The sequence below is a fragment of the Cantharellus anzutake genome (assembly GCF_015039405.1).
Source record: "Cantharellus anzutake strain C23 chromosome Unknown EI90scaffold_8, whole genome shotgun sequence".
NCBI lineage: Eukaryota > Fungi > Basidiomycota > Agaricomycetes > Cantharellales > Hydnaceae > Cantharellus > Cantharellus anzutake.
The window spans coordinates 119061-136120 of record NW_024066958.1 but is presented as its reverse complement, the minus strand read 5'-3'; the positions used below and the strand labels follow the sequence as shown (position 1 = coordinate 136120).

At 48.2% G+C, this 17060-nt stretch overlaps 4 protein-coding genes across 4 annotated transcripts; 2 read left to right on the top strand and 2 right to left on the bottom strand.

Annotated features, from left to right (window-relative positions):
- Positions 1-6934: 6934 nt before the first annotated feature.
- On the bottom strand, positions 6935-9918 carry EI90DRAFT_3040986 (translation initiation factor eIF-3b). The gene is made up of 9 exons (XM_039059055.1): positions 9757-9918; positions 9519-9701; positions 9282-9459; positions 9105-9230; positions 8332-9048; positions 8132-8276; positions 7920-8081; positions 7595-7869; positions 6935-7539 (listed from the first exon to the last, which is right to left on the bottom strand). Exons 1-9 carry the CDS (start codon positions 9831-9833, stop codon positions 7147-7149), a joined length of 2256 nt encoding a protein of 751 aa, XP_038920160.1. The 5' UTR covers positions 9834-9918; the 3' UTR covers positions 6935-7146.
- A 209-nt stretch (positions 9919-10127) lies between these two features.
- EI90DRAFT_3118334 (uncharacterized protein) lies at positions 10128-12782 on the top strand (the record flags this gene model as incomplete). The annotated part of the gene is made up of 12 exons (XM_039063093.1): positions 10128-10623; positions 10676-10720; positions 10770-10906; positions 10967-11080; positions 11136-11207; positions 11246-11496; positions 11551-11628; positions 11680-11820; positions 11872-12129; positions 12184-12285; positions 12332-12599; positions 12648-12782. The coding sequence occupies 12 exons, from the start codon at positions 10128-10130 to the stop codon at positions 12780-12782; spliced, it is 2097 nt and encodes a 698-aa protein (XP_038920159.1).
- A 691-nt stretch (positions 12783-13473) lies between these two features.
- EI90DRAFT_2897851 (uncharacterized protein) lies at positions 13474-15576 on the bottom strand (the record flags this gene model as incomplete). Its single annotated transcript, XM_039054025.1, has 2 exons — positions 13474-14244; positions 14425-15576. Coding segments are annotated over 2 exons (1923 nt in total), but the record flags the coding sequence as incomplete, so codon positions are not given.
- An 883-nt stretch (positions 15577-16459) lies between these two features.
- Positions 16460-17019, top strand: EI90DRAFT_2909364 (ribosome biogenesis protein SLX9-domain-containing protein; the record flags this gene model as incomplete). Its single annotated transcript, XM_039054371.1, has 2 exons — positions 16460-16824; positions 16884-17019. 2 exons carry the CDS (start codon positions 16460-16462, stop codon positions 17017-17019), a joined length of 501 nt encoding a protein of 166 aa, XP_038920157.1.
- Between the last annotated feature and the right edge of the window lie 41 nt (positions 17020-17060).

Below are 17060 nucleotides of genomic sequence, written 5' to 3'. Positions count from 1 at the left end.
AGAAATCCCTTCTTATATACGCGACATTCCCTGAGTGGCAACGTCATCGTACAAAGGGAGTTTTAAGTTGAATAAGGAGGGCAAAACGCCCCCAACGCCTCAAAGCACCCCAGAATAACCGCTATGAATAACCGCCACAAAACTTTCCGATGTAAACAAAGTTGGTGTTCTAATAGATAAGTAGCCTCTTTCCCTGCATGTGTGGTGGCCATATATTCGGCCTCAGTGCTTGATAGCGCTATCGTGGGTTGCTTCTTTGAAGACCACGCTACTGCAGCACCACCGAATATGAAGCAGTATCCAGATACTGACCTTCTTGTGCTAGGATCTCCAGCCCAATCCGCATCGGAAAATCCACATAAACCCTTGTCCAATTTCTTTCCATCAAATGTCAGTGCAAGGTCGTGCGTCCTGTTTAGATATCGGTATGCCTGCTTGATAGCGGATAGATGTTGTTGTCCAGGGGCCACAGCGTGTTGAGATAACAATCCAACAGCAAAGGATATATCAGGATGAGTGCTAATCGCTGCATACATTAGCGATCCAAGCATAGATTGGTATAGCATTTGATCGATTTCTGGTAAGTTTAACTTTTCAAGTTTTAAATTTGCGGCCATCAGGGTACTCATTGGTCATGCTTTTTCCAGCCTGAATCACACAAGGATGTCGGTGACATATTGTTGCTGGCTTATCATAATAGTACATGCAGCTCTATTGCGCGTGATTTCCATTGCTAAAAACCAATGGACTTCTCCTAGGTCCCGCATCTCAACTTTTCCGGTAACCTCGGCCTTCATGCTGGCCAACTTGGACTTTGGAGCAACGAGTAACAGATCATCGACATAGACGAGGATGAAGCATGAGTGATCCATGTAGTATAAGCATGGATCGTATCCAGATTGCTGATATCCAAGTGACTTCAGGTGCTTTTGGAGCGTGCGGTACCATTCTAGGCTGGCTTGCTTTAAGCCATACAGGGCCTTCTTCAACAACCACACCTTTCCCGGTGTCGTTGGGACTCCAGTGGGAGGTTTGATGTACATCTCCTCCTGGAGGTCACTATTTAGGTAAGCAGCAACAGCATCTAACTGGTGGATTTCGAGGTCGTGTCCAGTGGCATAGGTGAGGCACCCAAATAAAGTGTCGCAGCCAAGTGTGGGTGAGTAAGTCTGGAAGTAATCCACTCCCAGAACCTCGGTATATCCTTTTGCCACCAGTCTAACTTTCTTTTTTACGATTTCTCCTTTGGCATTAGTTTTCTCAGCAAAAACCAATTGGCCATCATGGACTCGAATGCCTTCGGGAACATCAGTTTCCTCGAATACCTTTCAATTGATAAGGTTTTGATATTCTTTGGTTATTGCTGCCATCCAGCCATCAGCATCATTTCTTTTCATTGCTTTGTGGTAACTCCAGGGAGAGGTTGCTGCGACATAGGCAAATTCTTCGCCATCACACATGATAGCAAAGTTGAGTGTTTCAACTTTCTCTTCATTTTTGCCCACTGAAGTTGGATTCTTTTCAGAATTGCCCACTGTTTCCACATTTGGGATTGATTTCATAGTTACTTGGGTGTGTCTAGAACCCAAATCCATCTTCGGATCTTCATCTGGTCTGATGGGTCGCTTTCCAGCATTTTTACGAGTCATCCAATGGAGTGGTGGATTTGGAGTAGGATTTGGGTCTGGATTGGGATTTGGGTTCGGAGCGGTGTTGGGTTTAGGATTAAGGTCGGAATGTTGGTTCTCGATTGATGGGTTCTTGGGTACATTAGGTGAGTTGGTTTTTGTATCATTCTCACCATTTCTGTCCTTGTCCCCCCCTGAAACGGCATTCTGACTACTTGGACTTCCTTTAGATCTTCCAACTTTTTCTTCCACTCCCTCTTCCTCATCATCTACATTCACCCTCACCCTCTCATGTTCATTTCCCTCAATAAACTCAACATCCCTTGACTCTATCATCCAGCATTTAGTGCAGTCCCACAACAAGTACACTCTTTTGTCTTCAGCAAACCCAATGTGAATGCACTCAACTGTCCAGGCCCCAAGTTTCATTTGAAACTTTTGGGGAATGTGTGCATAGGCAACACATCCGAATAGTCGCAGTGATTTGAGTGAAGGTTTTCGACCAAAATAGGCCTCAAATGGTGTCTAATTCTGGTCAAGAGCTCGGGTCAATACCCGGTTCTTAATCCAGACAGCATGTCATATGGCAATACCCCAGAAACTCGGAGGAAGTTGCTTGACTTTAAGCACTTCTTTTGCATCTTCTAGCATTGACTGTGCACAGTCATTTAGAGTGCAGTTTACCCTTTTGGCAACTCCATTCTGTTGAAGGGTGTAAGCATTTGTGATCTCATGGGTGATTCCCTCAGACTCAAGGTAAGTTTTGAAGTCAGCAGATGTGTATTCACCACCTCCATCTGTGCGCAGGTGTCAGGGCACATACCCTGACTTAGCCCGGACCCGGACCCGCATCCGGACCCGCTCCACTTCCCACGCACGCTTCCCACGCTGCATGATCCATGTGCTGCATGCTCTGGTCCCTGGATCCTGCCTTCATGTGACTTCCGGGTATCCCCGGAAGTTTTCCTCATATTGTGGCCACTGTAGGAAAGTGAGAAGTAACCTTCTTCTCACTTTCTTACCCACAGCAGCATTGTGCCCTGAGATGGGCTGTTACAGGTCAGGCTCTGGGTAATAGAGAGAGGGGTCATGGGGACCCAGGTTTGTCCCCTGACAGCAGGGTTTTAACCTTTCTTCCAGATTCCTTTTCAGCTTTCACTTTCCAGGCTTTGAATAGATTTAGCGCTGAGTCCTTGGTCTTTGCAAGTCCGATATGGGTGTACCAGCTATAATCATCAGTGAAAGTGATGAAATAACGGTGACCCTCGCAGGTCTCTGGAGTGATCGGGCTGCATAAGTCACTAAAGACTCGGCCTAGTGGTTTGGATGAGCAGGTTGAGGTGGATTTAGGGATTGGATTGCATGTTTGCTTTCCCTTTAGGCAAGGTATGCAGCATCCCTTTCCTTTCTCCGTAATTTCCATTTCGCCCACTGACCCATGTTTCTCCATGTTTAGGATTGTATCCTCAGTAACATGTCCAAGCCTCTGGTGCCATAGTGTCAGGGATGCATCCAGGGTCGAGGCGGTCCGGGCGTAGCGTCTGGTGCTAAGGACCTCATGGGGGTAGATCGGGCATGCGTACTGGCAGGCCCAATGCAGGACAGCAATCCCTGGCCACTTAGACTGAAGTGGGAATGTTGAGAAGAAGGTTACTTCTTCAGTTCCCACCCCAGGTGTGTTTATATACATGCGGCTTGGGTCACATGAGGTCTGCCATGTCACCCTGCATACAGCCATAGTCACCCGGGTGTCCCCATGGGGGATCCCGAGGGCATATGCTGCACGCATGTGCACTAGGTTGCACCCTAGAGCCGTCTGGGGCGTCCAGGGCTAGGCATGTCATGTGCACGTCGCGGGCGGGTCAGTAATACATAGATATAAGGGAAAGGTCATCTGTGTGAAATAGAAATAGAGATAGAGATAGAGATAGAGGTGGAAGAGGGATAGAGGGGGGAAAGGGCATGAAGGAAGGGTGCAGGGTGAGAGAAGAGGTACTAGGTGAGGTGGGCCCAGGTGGAGGCAGGTTGGGCGGGTGTGCCCTGACACATATGTAGGGCTAGGCTGGCTTTGGAAGTTGACATGGTTTGGGTTGTGAGTGCATGCTCATCATCCTCTGCAACTTCGACTTGACAAAACTTTGCGGTTTTGGGATACATGATCTTTACCCAGAGTCTATAGAGACTTCCATGTGGGTATGCATGATTGACAACTTTTCCAGATTTGGAATTTACGATGTCAATGTGATCCTCCTCAATAATGGTTTTGAGACCATTCTTTGCAAGTTGTCAGCCAGATAGAAGATTGTTGTTTAAGCAGGGCACATGAAGAACATTTGTGAATCAGCCAGGATGGAATTGATCTCCCATGAATGTTTGGACCTCGATATCACCAATACCAACTGCATCGATATAAGTGTCAGCGGTTTTGATCTTCTTTGGGTGAGTGAGTTTCTGATAAGTTGAGAACATTGAGGAGTCAGGGGTCATATGTGATGAAGCCCCTGTGTCAATGACAAAGTGGGTGAAGGGGGAAGTTTTTGAGGCTACTAGTGCAGTCTCAGACTCAAGGGTCTCATGTGCGAGGTATACCAAGAACCCCTCTCCTGATTCTTTGGCTTCAGCTACTTTAGCTGATTGCCCTTTCCCCAACTTCTTCTGTCTCAGACCTCTTCCCTTTGGGGCTTTCCCTTCTGCCCTGCCTCCTTCTGCCCAACATTGCTCTGCAGTGTGCCCCTCTTTCTTGCAGTTACCACACATTAATTTGTTTCCCTCCCTAGATCTCTGACTCAGCTGGCCTGAAGAGGCCTTCCCTTTTGGGGTTCCCTGTCAGGGCACACACCCTGACTAGCCCGGACCCGGACCCGCATCCGGACCCGCTTCCACCCGCTGCGCTTCCCACATGCATGCACGCTCCATGCGCCGCATGCTCCGGGCCTGGTTCCTACCCCTTCATGTGACTTCCGGGTATCCCCGGAGGTTTTGCTGATATTGTGGCCACTGTGGGAAGATGAGAAGTTAGCTTCCTGTCAGGGCACACCCACCTGACCCGGGTCCACCCGGACCCACCCGGCCACACCACACCCGCTCCCCGCTGTCCAACCCTCTCCCTCTTCCTTCCTCTGTCTCTCCTCCTCTTTCCTTTCTCTCTTTCTTCCCCTTTCTTTATCTCATTCCTCTCATCTTCCTTTTCTTGTTTATTTCCTTCTATCTACACGGACCACCCTCCTTTGTATCAATGTACTATTGACCTGTCCGGCCCACACACCCCAGACGGCTCCCCGCTGTGCCCAGCACGCACACATGCAGCGGACGCTCTCGGGATCCCCCACGGGGATACCCGGATGCCTGCGGCTGTCTCCGAGGGTGACGTGGCACTCGTCATGTGACTCAAGCCGCATGTACATAAATGTACCTGAAGTGGGAACCGAAGAAGTAACCTTCTTCTCACATTCTCCACTTCAGGTAAGTAGTATAGTTTTCCCTTTTAATAACAATAACACATTCTCCACTTCAGTCTAAGTGGCCAGGGACTGCTGTCCCTTCCCGGACCTGCCAGCACGCATGCCCGGTTTGCACCCCGCGAGGGCCCTTCTGCCGGGCGATACATCCGGACCCCCTCTACCCCAGACGCATCCCTGACACTTCCTTCTCATCTTCTTACCCACAGTAGATTATGCCCTGGATAGGGCTGGCCAGACCTGAGGCTGTGGGTCATAGGGGAGGGTCATGGGGACCCGGGAGTCGTCCCCTGACATTCCCTTCCCAACTCAGACTAGCATAGCAGTTTCCTGCTTGTGCTTGAGTTTACTCTCATGTACAAGGATCACATTGATAGTGTCTTGCAGGGTAAGTTTGTCCTTATTCAGGAGAATTTCCTGAATCATCTCCCACTCTTCCGGAAGTGCCATGAGTATGGCAACTGTCTGGATTTCCTCACTAATATTGGTTCCAAGTGAGTCGAGTTTAATGAACAACTCCTTTAGCTCCTGAATTTGACTGTAGATGTCCTTTTCAGGAAGCATAACAGTGCAGAAGAGTTTCTTCATAAGGTAAAAGACAGACTTCATGCCTTTTCCTTCAAACTTCTTTTTGATTTCCGCCCATGCTATAGGAGCTTCTTTATGAGGAGTTTGACTTCCTCATCGATGGACACAACAAGTTGGAGTAAAGCCACAGAATTACCCTCTTTCCATATTTGGAGTGGAGTTAATGCGGTGCTGGGTTGTGGGGCAGGAGTAGCAGGGGGAGTGTTTCCTGATCCTGTACCAGTATTGGCAGGCGCAGTAGTGGGTGCAGGAGCAGGGGCAGTTTAGGGATTGAACCATCAACATATTCCAGTAAATGATGATTCTCGAGTATGAGTTCAATCATTGATTTCCAAGTTCTGTAGTTCGATCCATCAGCTCGTAGCCAGTCGTTCTTGAAGATTCTGGTATCAACTTTGTGGGAAATGGTGGTCATGGTTGATACTGGGTTGATGGGAGTTCTTTTTGATTAGAATTAGAGAGCCTCTGGGCTCATAACCTAATAGGAGGGCTAATGTGGAAGCTCAGTCTCTGTGAATGAAGAACTGAATTTATTATGGTTAATACTAACCTAACGCAGAAGCTATAGTACAGAGTAAGTAATGTAACTAGTAACTAAAACCAAAGATACTAACCTCAGTCTCTGTGAATGAAGAACTGAGGGGAAAAGGAAAATAGACTAAAACAATTACCTATATACAATTGCAGTCATGGTATCAATACAACGGAAACAAAAAGTAAGATCATGTGAGTTTGGTTAGTGAGTCACATGTCATTGTAACTCCAACAGTTGCATGGTTTGGTTGCAAGCAGTTCAATATAGTGGGCAAATGCAAAGGGGTCCATGTGTATTTTGGGGACCAACAAAAACTTTCCAGCTTACTATCTATCAAAGTGTGGCAAAGATGAAACAATTTGAACCCCACACAGCAATTGTTGCATGTCGCACAGAGGAATGAACTATCTGTGCAGGATCCGGCAATCCCCGAAAACCATCTTACAGTCATTTCCTTACAGTAAAGGAATGGGTCACATGCCCACAACTATACAGCTCCTAGAGTTGTGTATGTGACCCGGAGGGAACATCCAGGTGGCAGTGCCCAGAGTGTGGCTGTGCGGGTTTCTGGGCAAGCTGCTTGCTCACACTATCCCATGCACGCAGATACACAACACACAGAAGCAACAACAGGGCAACAATGAAGGAATGGAAGGGAGTGGTTGGGGAGTCCAGGGCACCCTAGGGCAGGGTGCTGAACCCTGACATTTTCTCAATAATTTATTGGTCAATTCAGTCTCAAAATGGAAGCTATTCAAAGGAGCTATTCAACTATGTAAACTGTTTCTCAGTCCCCAATTTGTCACTTATGCTGCCAACGGGACAAGGACAAAATTGGCAACATTTGTCAAGCAAACTCCATAGATAGGCAATAGGGACAAGGTGGAGATGAAGCAGTGAGCAAAACAACTGGAGGTCATGCATTAATATAAGGACACTAGTCCAGCACTTCTTCAATGGTCTCGATGAGCTCCTCGACCCATTCTTGTACTTCTTCTTTGTCCTCACTTGTCCCGGCAGAAGGAGCGACAGGAACGACAATACCTTCTGCTTCGCGTTGAGCTTCAACACGGGCACGCCAAGCATTCCATTCGTCCACCAATCTTTTTCGTTGGGAAACAAGCTCCTTACTAGCACTAGTTTCCTCCGCAGCATCCTCCTCGTCGAACACACGGCTATACGATGCAAGGTTTCTGAGGATCTCCTCCTGCCGTCCCTTTGATAGGAGGGAGCGTGGACGAGGGCGCCAAAGGAATTGCTTGAACTTATCGATGATATGTTTTTCCAACTCAACACCACGCCAGTCCCAGATGGCGAAGCCATTTTCAATCTAATGAGGGGCCATGCTAAGCAGACATCCGGAAGGTGGCAATAGGATCACATACACTGTGCCTCCAAACACTGGCACTAGACGCGACGTAACGTCCGCTTGGATCCCATTCGAGGTCGGTGATGCCATAGTGCTCTGCGCCTGGCGGACTGAGAAGCCGTATACTGGCTCCGGGATCTCGATCCGCGGGCAACTTTTTGTCGTCGATAGTGAAGTCCAAATCCCAAAACTCCAACGCAAAGTGGTTCGAATTACCCATTGTGGTTAGTACAACATGTCTGCCTCTTGGACTCCACCGAACAATGTTCGTATTCTTTCCCGTTAAATTTTCTGTGGAATTCGAAATCAACAAAAGGGTGTGCAATCAGCTTAAATCTCACTGAATAATTTAAAGTCGCCCTTTGACTTGTCAGGACCATAAAAGCCGACGTCAGTCCTGATTGTGATGCCGCTTCCGGGTGCCGTTCCAAGGTTAGGGTCGGTGCTGGATATCATGACGAATCTGTCGCTGGTCGGCTCCCAACTGATGTCAAGAACAGTTGCTAAACATTATTGAATCAGACATTGCCCAAGACATTAATCATAAACCTACATTTTGTTTCTATGATCTCAACCGGGAAGTCCTTTTCTCGTACGCGGAAAATCTCGAGGCTGCTGAAGACTGTCTTTTTTGTCTTGGAATGTCGATCAATCCTAACGCATAAGAAGTCACCCCCACTTTGCCAGTAGAATTTTGCCTAAAGGTGATAGGTGAAGGTATGATCCAAAAGCCACACAAAATAAGACACACACATCAAACACATTTATTAGGTTCTTGACACGAAGGACTGTCCGACTTGGGAACGCCATCAGCGACACACGAGCCGGTTGACTTTCCATCTCTGGAGTCCAATAAGCGAGTATGTTCTCTCGCGGCTTCTTTGAAGCCGTTTTCGATGACTGTTTCTCTCCCACCTCGCGATCCTTTTCACCAATAGGAGCCCACTCAAAATCGATGACACCTTCGATTTTCAAACTCTTTTTGTCGACAAGGCCCATACCAGGCAGCTCGTACACGCTGATCTGAGACCCTGGGGTGACACGGGCCACGTACTTATCATCGCCGCTCCATTTAAGGGCTGGCCAAAGGATTTGGCGGCGCTTTTCAGCACCAGCATTCGCTGCGGGATCTTCCTCAGCAAGTCTAGGTGATGTAGGAAGAAACGTTCGGAGCAACTGCCCAGTCTTGATATCCCAAACAGCAATTTGGTTCCCTTCGTCATCTTCTGTGAATTGTGTGGCCTGCCTTTTATCACCAGCACCTGTGACGCTGCCCACTGTGATCGGTTCTGGGGACCATGTAACCAAGTAATTCTCATTCGGGGAGAAGGCAACGAGTTTAATGAATGGATGGACGACACGCGTTATCGGGGACCAGGAGCTGCCACCCCACAATTGGACACCTTGGCGGTGAATAGTGGTGAGATAAGTGCCTTGAGGAGACCATTGGCAGTACAACTCCGTCCAGACCTGCGGTCAAAGGGGCATTCAGGTCAACGCGACAAACTACCCGCAAACAGACTTACATCTCGCTCAAGCACAACTTCAGACACATTCGGTTTACCATACCAAAATACAGTGACAGCGAGGTCACGGTAGGTCACATATTGGTCCCTTCCCTGAGGATCAGCAAGCCATGACCGTAAATGCTCCTGTAGGGCGCGATCAGGACCTTAGCGATGTTCACAAACAAGCTCCTTCACCTTTGGTTTGTATTCATCAATAATTGGTTTTACGTAGGTTTCATCAAGAGCAGCAAATTTTTCAATGTCGGTGAAGCGATTTACGAGAAATTGATGTGATTTGTCGAAATGGGATCCGTGGACAGTCGACAGGCAAATGTTCGCTTCATCTCCTGAGGAGAACTCGAAGAAGGCGTACCTGTGATATCATTAAGTCAGAAGATTCTCATATCAGAATCGATCTCTAAGAGACTGTACCCTTTCGATTGGTTCTTCGCATCATCCCAAGGCATAAAGACATTATCTGGCTTAGGAGAACCACATTTCTTCAAGTGCTTATTTATGACTTGGAGCAATTTGTCTTTACGCGACGGATCAACAATCGGGAGATTGTCAATAACGACAACGGCATCAAACCCTTCTTCAAATGAGACCTGGTACCTTATGGAGTCGTTAGAAAACGTTACTGAACGCCGCTGGGGAAATACTCAATTACTTGGCCTCAATGTCAGAATAATCAATTGGGTCATCGATGTTTTCGTACGGAGGATGGATACCATTCGGTTGCGTCATGCTGTACGGATTTTGTCAAAAGATAATAGCAGGTGGGACTGTGAAGACAGGACGCGAAAATTATGTCTAGCGGTCAAAGATCACGTGACCAATTGGACAAAAAAAAAATTTCCTGTCCACGGTCCTTCGGGCGCACATGTGCAGTACCCTCTCCCCGGGTACAAAGCGATACACATTAGCATGCTTTTTTCGGGCGAGAAACACTTATGGTGTATGGGTACACACTCCACTAAGGTCCCTAGCCACGGGAACAAAAACACCGAGTACATTCGCGCCTCATCGTGTGCAAATTTCATGCCTGACACACCTCAAACAGATGCCCAAACGTCCCAACTAAGCGCTGGCCCCAAGGGCAAGCGTCACGACTCGGATGAATCTGCGACTCCCCCTTTGTGGCCCAGAACAGAACTACGGGAAGCTAATCAGGCTCTGCCGGTTGATTCCCAGTTCAACCGTCTAGAGGCTCACTTGGAAATGATTAGGCGAAATGAAAGGATCCCCCCTTCTATAGACGATCTTGAACGCTTCAAACCAAAGAATGTGCCTGACATGCTCCGGAGAGATTTCAAGGGCTACCGGAAGGTGTATAAGGAAACTCTTGCGGCTCTCACGAGATCTTTTACTGCCAACCAGCTTTATCGCTTCGTGAAGTCATTAGTGAAAGTTCACAAAGCATACAAACTCTCTAAAACTGGTTTGATCCAAGCCATACTGGAGCGGCACTGGGGAATGCCTCAACCTGAGGAAGAGGAGAGGAGGCGCCGAGCACTTGTAGAGATAAGGGAACGGAGTATGTGTTGATATTGCCGTCTCGTGCTTTGACTCATTGTTCTAGCCGCCAGTATCCCCCCTCAAGTTGGTGGAATTGTTCTTGCTGCTGGGGCAAGGTTTGTCTATGGGTGATGGGCTGCCTATCATTTTTGCTAATAGACCCAGACGGCTCGGAACTCAAGGCCCTCGCGTCTCGATTCCGGGTACAGCTTTTTATCGAGCCAAGGCCTATAGCGATTCGAGCGTTGGGCCTGGAAGTTGACCTTTGCAACTTGGCAAAGCATCTCAGTGCTTTTCGAAAGGTGAGTCATCACGAGATAATTGCTAGGCGGAGTAGTATCCCTGCTCACTTCTCTTCGAAGAGTCTCACAACGGAAGTCTTTTCCTGCAGGCTGAAATACCGATTGAGTCCCGATATTATACAGTCAATGTCCCGCCTCGTCACCACCTTCATAGAACCCAAGGAACATGGAATGGTGTGTGCATCGTTTAGGGCTGCCAAATTGGGCACTGAGAGATAATGTTTCTCAGTTTAAACTCACAAGCGTGAATGAGCGATCCTTGCAATCGGCTAAAAGGCTCATATACCGTGCATTAATGGAGGTCAGTGTTACCATGTGTAATTTCTTATTCTTACTTAGCCAATCTTCCATCCAAAGGAAGCAATAATGGATGGTTCTCCATTATTTGCCCACACAAGCGGAGAGAAGAACCCAGGTTTATATCCCCCTCTATACAGCCTTTTTCCATTTGTTTCTCCCAGTGCATTGCCCTGGAACATGGGGACATCGAGTGCTTTCCGGTGTCGACAGGTTGGGGAATGGATAATGGGCCATAAAATGGGTACCATTAAGAGCCTGGATGGGGAAGGTACCTTTCTATCATCACAAATGTGCGTCACCGATTCTTCCCTAATATTTAGAAAGATTCACAACTTACTTGAAAGTGATGGGGAGATTCACGAGATCCGAAAAGTGATATCAGACTCGGCCCCTTCTGATGCATTAATTCAGCTTACTGCGCGGTTAGCTTTCATTCGTGCTGCAGCTATACAACTGGCTAACGTCTCGCGTAGGACGGGGCATCTGGTTCTGAAACACGGCCAGGTTTCTAGTCAAGTTGAACTTTCTTCTCCACTGCCGGGTTCATGGCCACTTCCAAGCCTTCTTCAGTGGCTTCGTAAGAAAAAGAAGCCGCGGGTTTTCTTCGTCCCAAGGTTTGCAGATCTCAAATCCATGGCTTAGACTATAGTAACCACAATCCGCAGCGCACCGTTGTTGCAGAGAACCTCTGAGATGGAAAGTTTTGTCTTGGAGCTTAAGTATTACCTAGTTGTCGAGCCTGGAAACAAATCCGCGGCATTAAATCAGGCTCGAGCTTTTACCTGCCAGATCCCCCTTTCCATATTACCCTCTGTCTTATCAAAACCCCAAGATATGGCATCTTCATCGACTCCAGGGTCGGAATCGCGGCCCCGACTCAGTTTCGGTACCGAGCTCAGACTCGATTTACTTCTTCCGCACAGGTAAGCGTGCAATTCGCTCCAACATCAACCAGAATCTCATTCGTTTCCTCGGAGACCTCTTGATCTTCGTATCATGGCCACCACCGCTACTCGCGAGGTGATGGTAGATCGGTCTCCTGAGTCATTGAAAGAGTATATAGAGGAAGTCGCCAAGTCGTGAGTGTGTCGATATCTTAATTTGTGGCACTGACAAGAGCGCTAGCCTGTCATCATCGGATCCCCCCGAGCTGCCAGTGCCCCCAGAATCGCTTCTGATAGGTGGTCAACGGTACCATCTCTTCGCACTGCAAACGATCAAAAATTCGTTCGCATATGCTCTGACTGGTGGCCAGCAAAGCATTGGACACGATGAATGGCCCGAGCTCTCTGACTTCAAACGTCGTATTGGGCATGAAGCGCAGGTTTCCATTCCAACAGAGGTGGAGGACATCGTTGATCTAGAAACAGAGACGCAGTCATCCGTCTGTCTGGTACGCTTCCAAGGATCCCGAGAGATTGTGCGCTAATTAATTAAACAGGTCTCATGTCCAAACATCCGAGATGACACTCAATGGAAGAAATTTCTGCGAGACTGCGACCATCTGACTTTGCAAATATACCAAGCGGTACCCGCTGGACAGAGAGCTCCGTCTCTGTCTTCCGTCGAAGCCTAGTTGCTTCTCTAATATCAATACTTATAATGGTGCAAGAGGCGGTCGCACCGTGTCACCTCACATTAACACAACCAATGGGAAGGTGTATGTAAAAAGCAGCATTCGAAGCAATACAACTATCACCATCGCCCAAGCCTCCAGAGAATCGTCAATTCCAACGCAGATCTCTAGCATAACTCTGTTATCACTGCCCCAATCGTGATCTGCAGTACCCGGTGAGGGCTCGGATACGTATCATTTACGATCACACACTTGGGTCAGGTAGGCTACTCCAGACACCAACTTCGCAATTGAAGTCACCATACAAAAGCTGCATGATCACTAGCCAGACCAAACTGTGCGTCCGCAGAGCATCAAGATGCATTGCGATTCACGCGAATTGGTCTACACGAAACCACAATCCAATTCAATATGGTTATCACACAATTATCAAAATTCACTAACTTACATGACAACACGCGATCGAGCTGCACGCACTAACCATCATTCAGCCTCGTGGTCGCATCCGTCGCATCTCCGCACTTCGTGGGACGGTTGGTCGACGCGGTACCATTGAGCTATCGCTTGACCAGGTTTTAAGCACCCGACGAACCAATCGCTTCGTCAGCAATCTCCTCATTGCACTAGCAGGCCTTTTTCCCTTTCGTTGTGCACCACTGAGACCCCTGAGCATTTGAAAAAGCACTTTGAGCGATAATTCTCGAAGATTTACATCAGATCTGAGGGCATTAGCAGGGACGACAGCGTTCCAGTGGTTTACCAGGACTTCTCTCGCCTGGCGTTTTTGTCCGCTACGGACAAATGCCGATGCCAGGGCATCAAGCGAGGTCACATCCTGCTTGATCCCGTAATTTCGCATATCGCCAAAAACTCGTCGTGCGCCGTGGGGATCACCAGCACTTCCATAGGCGACAATGAGAATGGTGAACATTGCAACTGTAACAACAATCCCTGAGGCTACTGCAGCAGCGAAGACACTCTTCACTGACCCCAAATCCCCCCGGGCTGCAAACGGTTTCATGAGAGTTACATAATGAGAAGACAAAGGTTTGATCCCATTTACGACCATTGCATCAAATGTGCGTTGTGCGCGCGACGCATCTTTATTGACGAATAACTCGTGCGACATTCGCAGGTTGAAGCCCCGAGAATCGCTTCGCACGCCACGGCGACGAAGGGAATCGAGGTGTGAGAGAAGCGGGTTGGCAGTGAAGTGGGAGGAAATGCTTAAAAAATGTTGTGATTTAGAGATGGTTGAGTCAATGGCATCATGCGAAGTAAGGGACCTGTCAACATTGATACGATTTCGGTTTTTGGACGAGATACCGTCCCGTATCCGGTGCAGTGTTTGTCGCCCTTTCATTGTTAGCCAGAACCGACTATTCCGATTTATACTTTGAAGTATGATATTGACGTGTTGTAAAGTGGCGTATATGGGTGCCGATGATGATGGATTCGATCCCTCAGGGAGGGCTTGTCTGGTGAGCCCTACTGCATGGTGCGAGGACAATGAAAGGGAGGGTTCAGGGCGCTCGTAATCAACGGATGTGGGAGAGTGCGAAGATGGTTGTATAGCGCCCGATGTTGATGCTGAGGGAGTCTCACGCTGGACAGCAGCTCTGGTCGTAAGACAACTCAATACATCGCACACCTGTGAAGGCGAGGAGCCTGCCCCGGTATCCAAGAAGCTCATGAAAATCCGTGCTGTTTCCTCATCTGGCTCCAATCCGAGACACTTCATCTTTCTGACAATGAAGGTCATACGCTTGAAAGCTGTAGACAGACCATCCAGCGATACCGTATCGAAAGACACAAGTCCAGCGAGAAGTGCGTTGAAAATACGAGTTGTTGGCGTGACGGGCGGTATAGCTGCATCCGAAAACGTGGCTGATAATCCCGTAGACTCAGCGCCTAATTTGCGACAGAATCCTGAAGCTTTTTTTGACTGATGACCATAGATGGCTGCAGATACAATACGAACAGCGTCTTGCCAATGAGATGGGCTCGCCCTAAAAATGACGTAAATCAAGCTCGAAATTATCTGATCATTTGGCCGCGTGCCGCTGAGTAACATGCTCTTGTATATTGATATCGTTTGGTCCAAGGTGCCGGAGTGTGCAGTTTGGCGTAGAAGGATGTCGTATGTGGCAACGGTTGGCATTCGAATACGACTGGGGGTGGAGATAACAGGTGGTAGGCGAGGGCTAGGCGGAAACGCGTGCAAAAGTGAAGGGTCGTTTGAATTCGAAGTTGGGTGGTTGAGCTCCAAATTCAGATCTGAAGTGGGAGATTGGGCAGCACTCATGATACGGCGAGCACCGTCTGTGTCGCCGACATCCAAACGGAGGCGCATAAGTGTATTGATAACATCAATGTTGTTCAATGCACCCATGTTCTTCAGAATTGCGAAGCATCTCGCCTCTACATCAGGGCAGAGACCAAACGCCCTGCAACCAGCCAAAACGGCAGTGTACGTGGAATCTCCGAAAGGGATCCCGAATTGTTCCATCTGACGGAGGATCTGAGTGGCCCAGACAATGTCCCTGTTGGAAAGGCTAGCTTTAACTAGGATTTCGAACGTGCGGCGGGATGGCGTCAATCCTTCTTGAGCATACCATCCAATCGAATCGTGCAACAAAGTATACTCCTCGAGCTCCGCAAGCGATCGTATTCGCCAGTCCAGTAGTCGAGTAGACCATCGCCCAACATGAGCTCGGCCAAGCTCAGCAAAGGATCGCACGTATCTCCACTGCTTGCTTTCAGCAAAGTGGTGCGATATGTGCTCATATACATTAATGCGAACTTGTCTCGATTGCTGGTGGGCGAGCTCAAGTAGCTGGGTAATTATGTGAGGCTGACGTTCGTGAGCCGCTGCTTGTAAAAGCAACTCATGTACTTTCTTATCCTGAACTGCGCTGGTCGAAAGAGCGATTTCATGCAATTTATTGAATTCCTGTATACTCTCAGAAGAGGGCGCTCGCCTAAGGAGAGCGGAAAGAGCCTGTCTGATGTTCTTGAGATCTGAATGCGAGTCCGAGTGTGGAGAGCCAGAAGACGAGCTCAATGAGTTGCCCCCGGAAAGACGTACACTGCCCTCCGTCGCTCTGGAAGGGTGTCGAATGTTCAAAGCAATCGATGCACGACGAGCAAAGGATGGCACATGTTGGGCATGTTTTGATCCCACGCTCCTGGAAAGCATCAAACGAGTCGCTTCAGAGTGAAGCCCCCCCACAAAAGTCGCGTGAGGATAAGACACTAGCACACCCTGAAGGTACAAATACCTTAGTCAATGAAAAGACGATGGGAATGGATAAATTGTGTGGAATTCATTCCCTGCCCTCATAGCCACGCGGAAATTCGCAACTCAAGAGAGTTAGGCCGAAACGTCTTTCGCGTCTCCTTGCCAAGATGGTCAGTGAGTTTCTGGCATCGATGACCGAGGATCACCTTAGTCAATACTAATTACTGTTGTAGCCGAAAGCAATAAGACAAAAAGCACGCCTTCATGCACAGTCTGCTAGATTATTCAATCGCTTTAACGACATACCCAACAGTGGAGTGGAGAAAGTCGAGTTAGGATCGAAAGAAGATGTATCGGTGAGTCTGATTTATTTTTTCCCCTCTTCTATTAGGTGAGTGCCTGGTCAATGCTCATGTCCCTGTAGGCCAATGAGATCATGCGGTCACTCAAAGCCACTCCATCGCAGGCCAAGCCCCGTCTCACCAAGAAAGAGAAACTCAGAGTTAAACGCGAAATGTTCATCAAGAAAATCAATTCTTCCCAAACTCCATACTCCAAACTTCGTAAGGGCAAACAGAAACACAAGGCGAAACAAAAGTCCAAACAAAAACAAAAACTGACTGCCAACTTGACGGGCCTGGAAAGCGCGCTCAACGAAATTGTTATTGCCTCTCAAAAAGATGATAGTTCTCATACAAAGAACCCTTCTAGTTCCAGAGGAGTGGTGGAACGATTAAAGCCTGAGCCAATCGGTGAAGGGAATGGCACACCACTCACCCAAAAAGAAAGAAGGAAAACCCTGTAAGTAGTAAATCCGCTTTTTCACTTCAACTCTTCCGGTGCTGAACGACGTTCTCTAGACTTAGGGAGCGGGAGAGGGCGGCACTTGTCCATGCCAACCCTGCGTTCTCCTCTAATCCTTTCACAGTTGCCCGACGCTACGCCGAAAATGTTCTTGTTCCTCACACAGTCCCTGATAAATCACAATCACAATAATTCGAACTCGACTCTTGTATTTTATCCCTAAGGTTGGAAAG

Coding starts and splice junctions, on each gene's coding strand:
- EI90DRAFT_3040986 (XM_039059055.1), bottom strand. CDS start 9,833: ATGACGCAACCGAATGGTATCCATCCTCCGTACGAAAACATCGATGAC. Junction 9,460..9,518: donor GCGAAGAACCAATCGAAAGG/GTACAGTCTCTT, acceptor ATGATATCACAG/GTACGCCTTCTTCGAGTTCT. Junction 8,082..8,131: donor TGAGATCATAGAAACAAAAT/GTAGGTTTATGA, acceptor AATAATGTTTAG/CAACTGTTCTTGACATCAGT.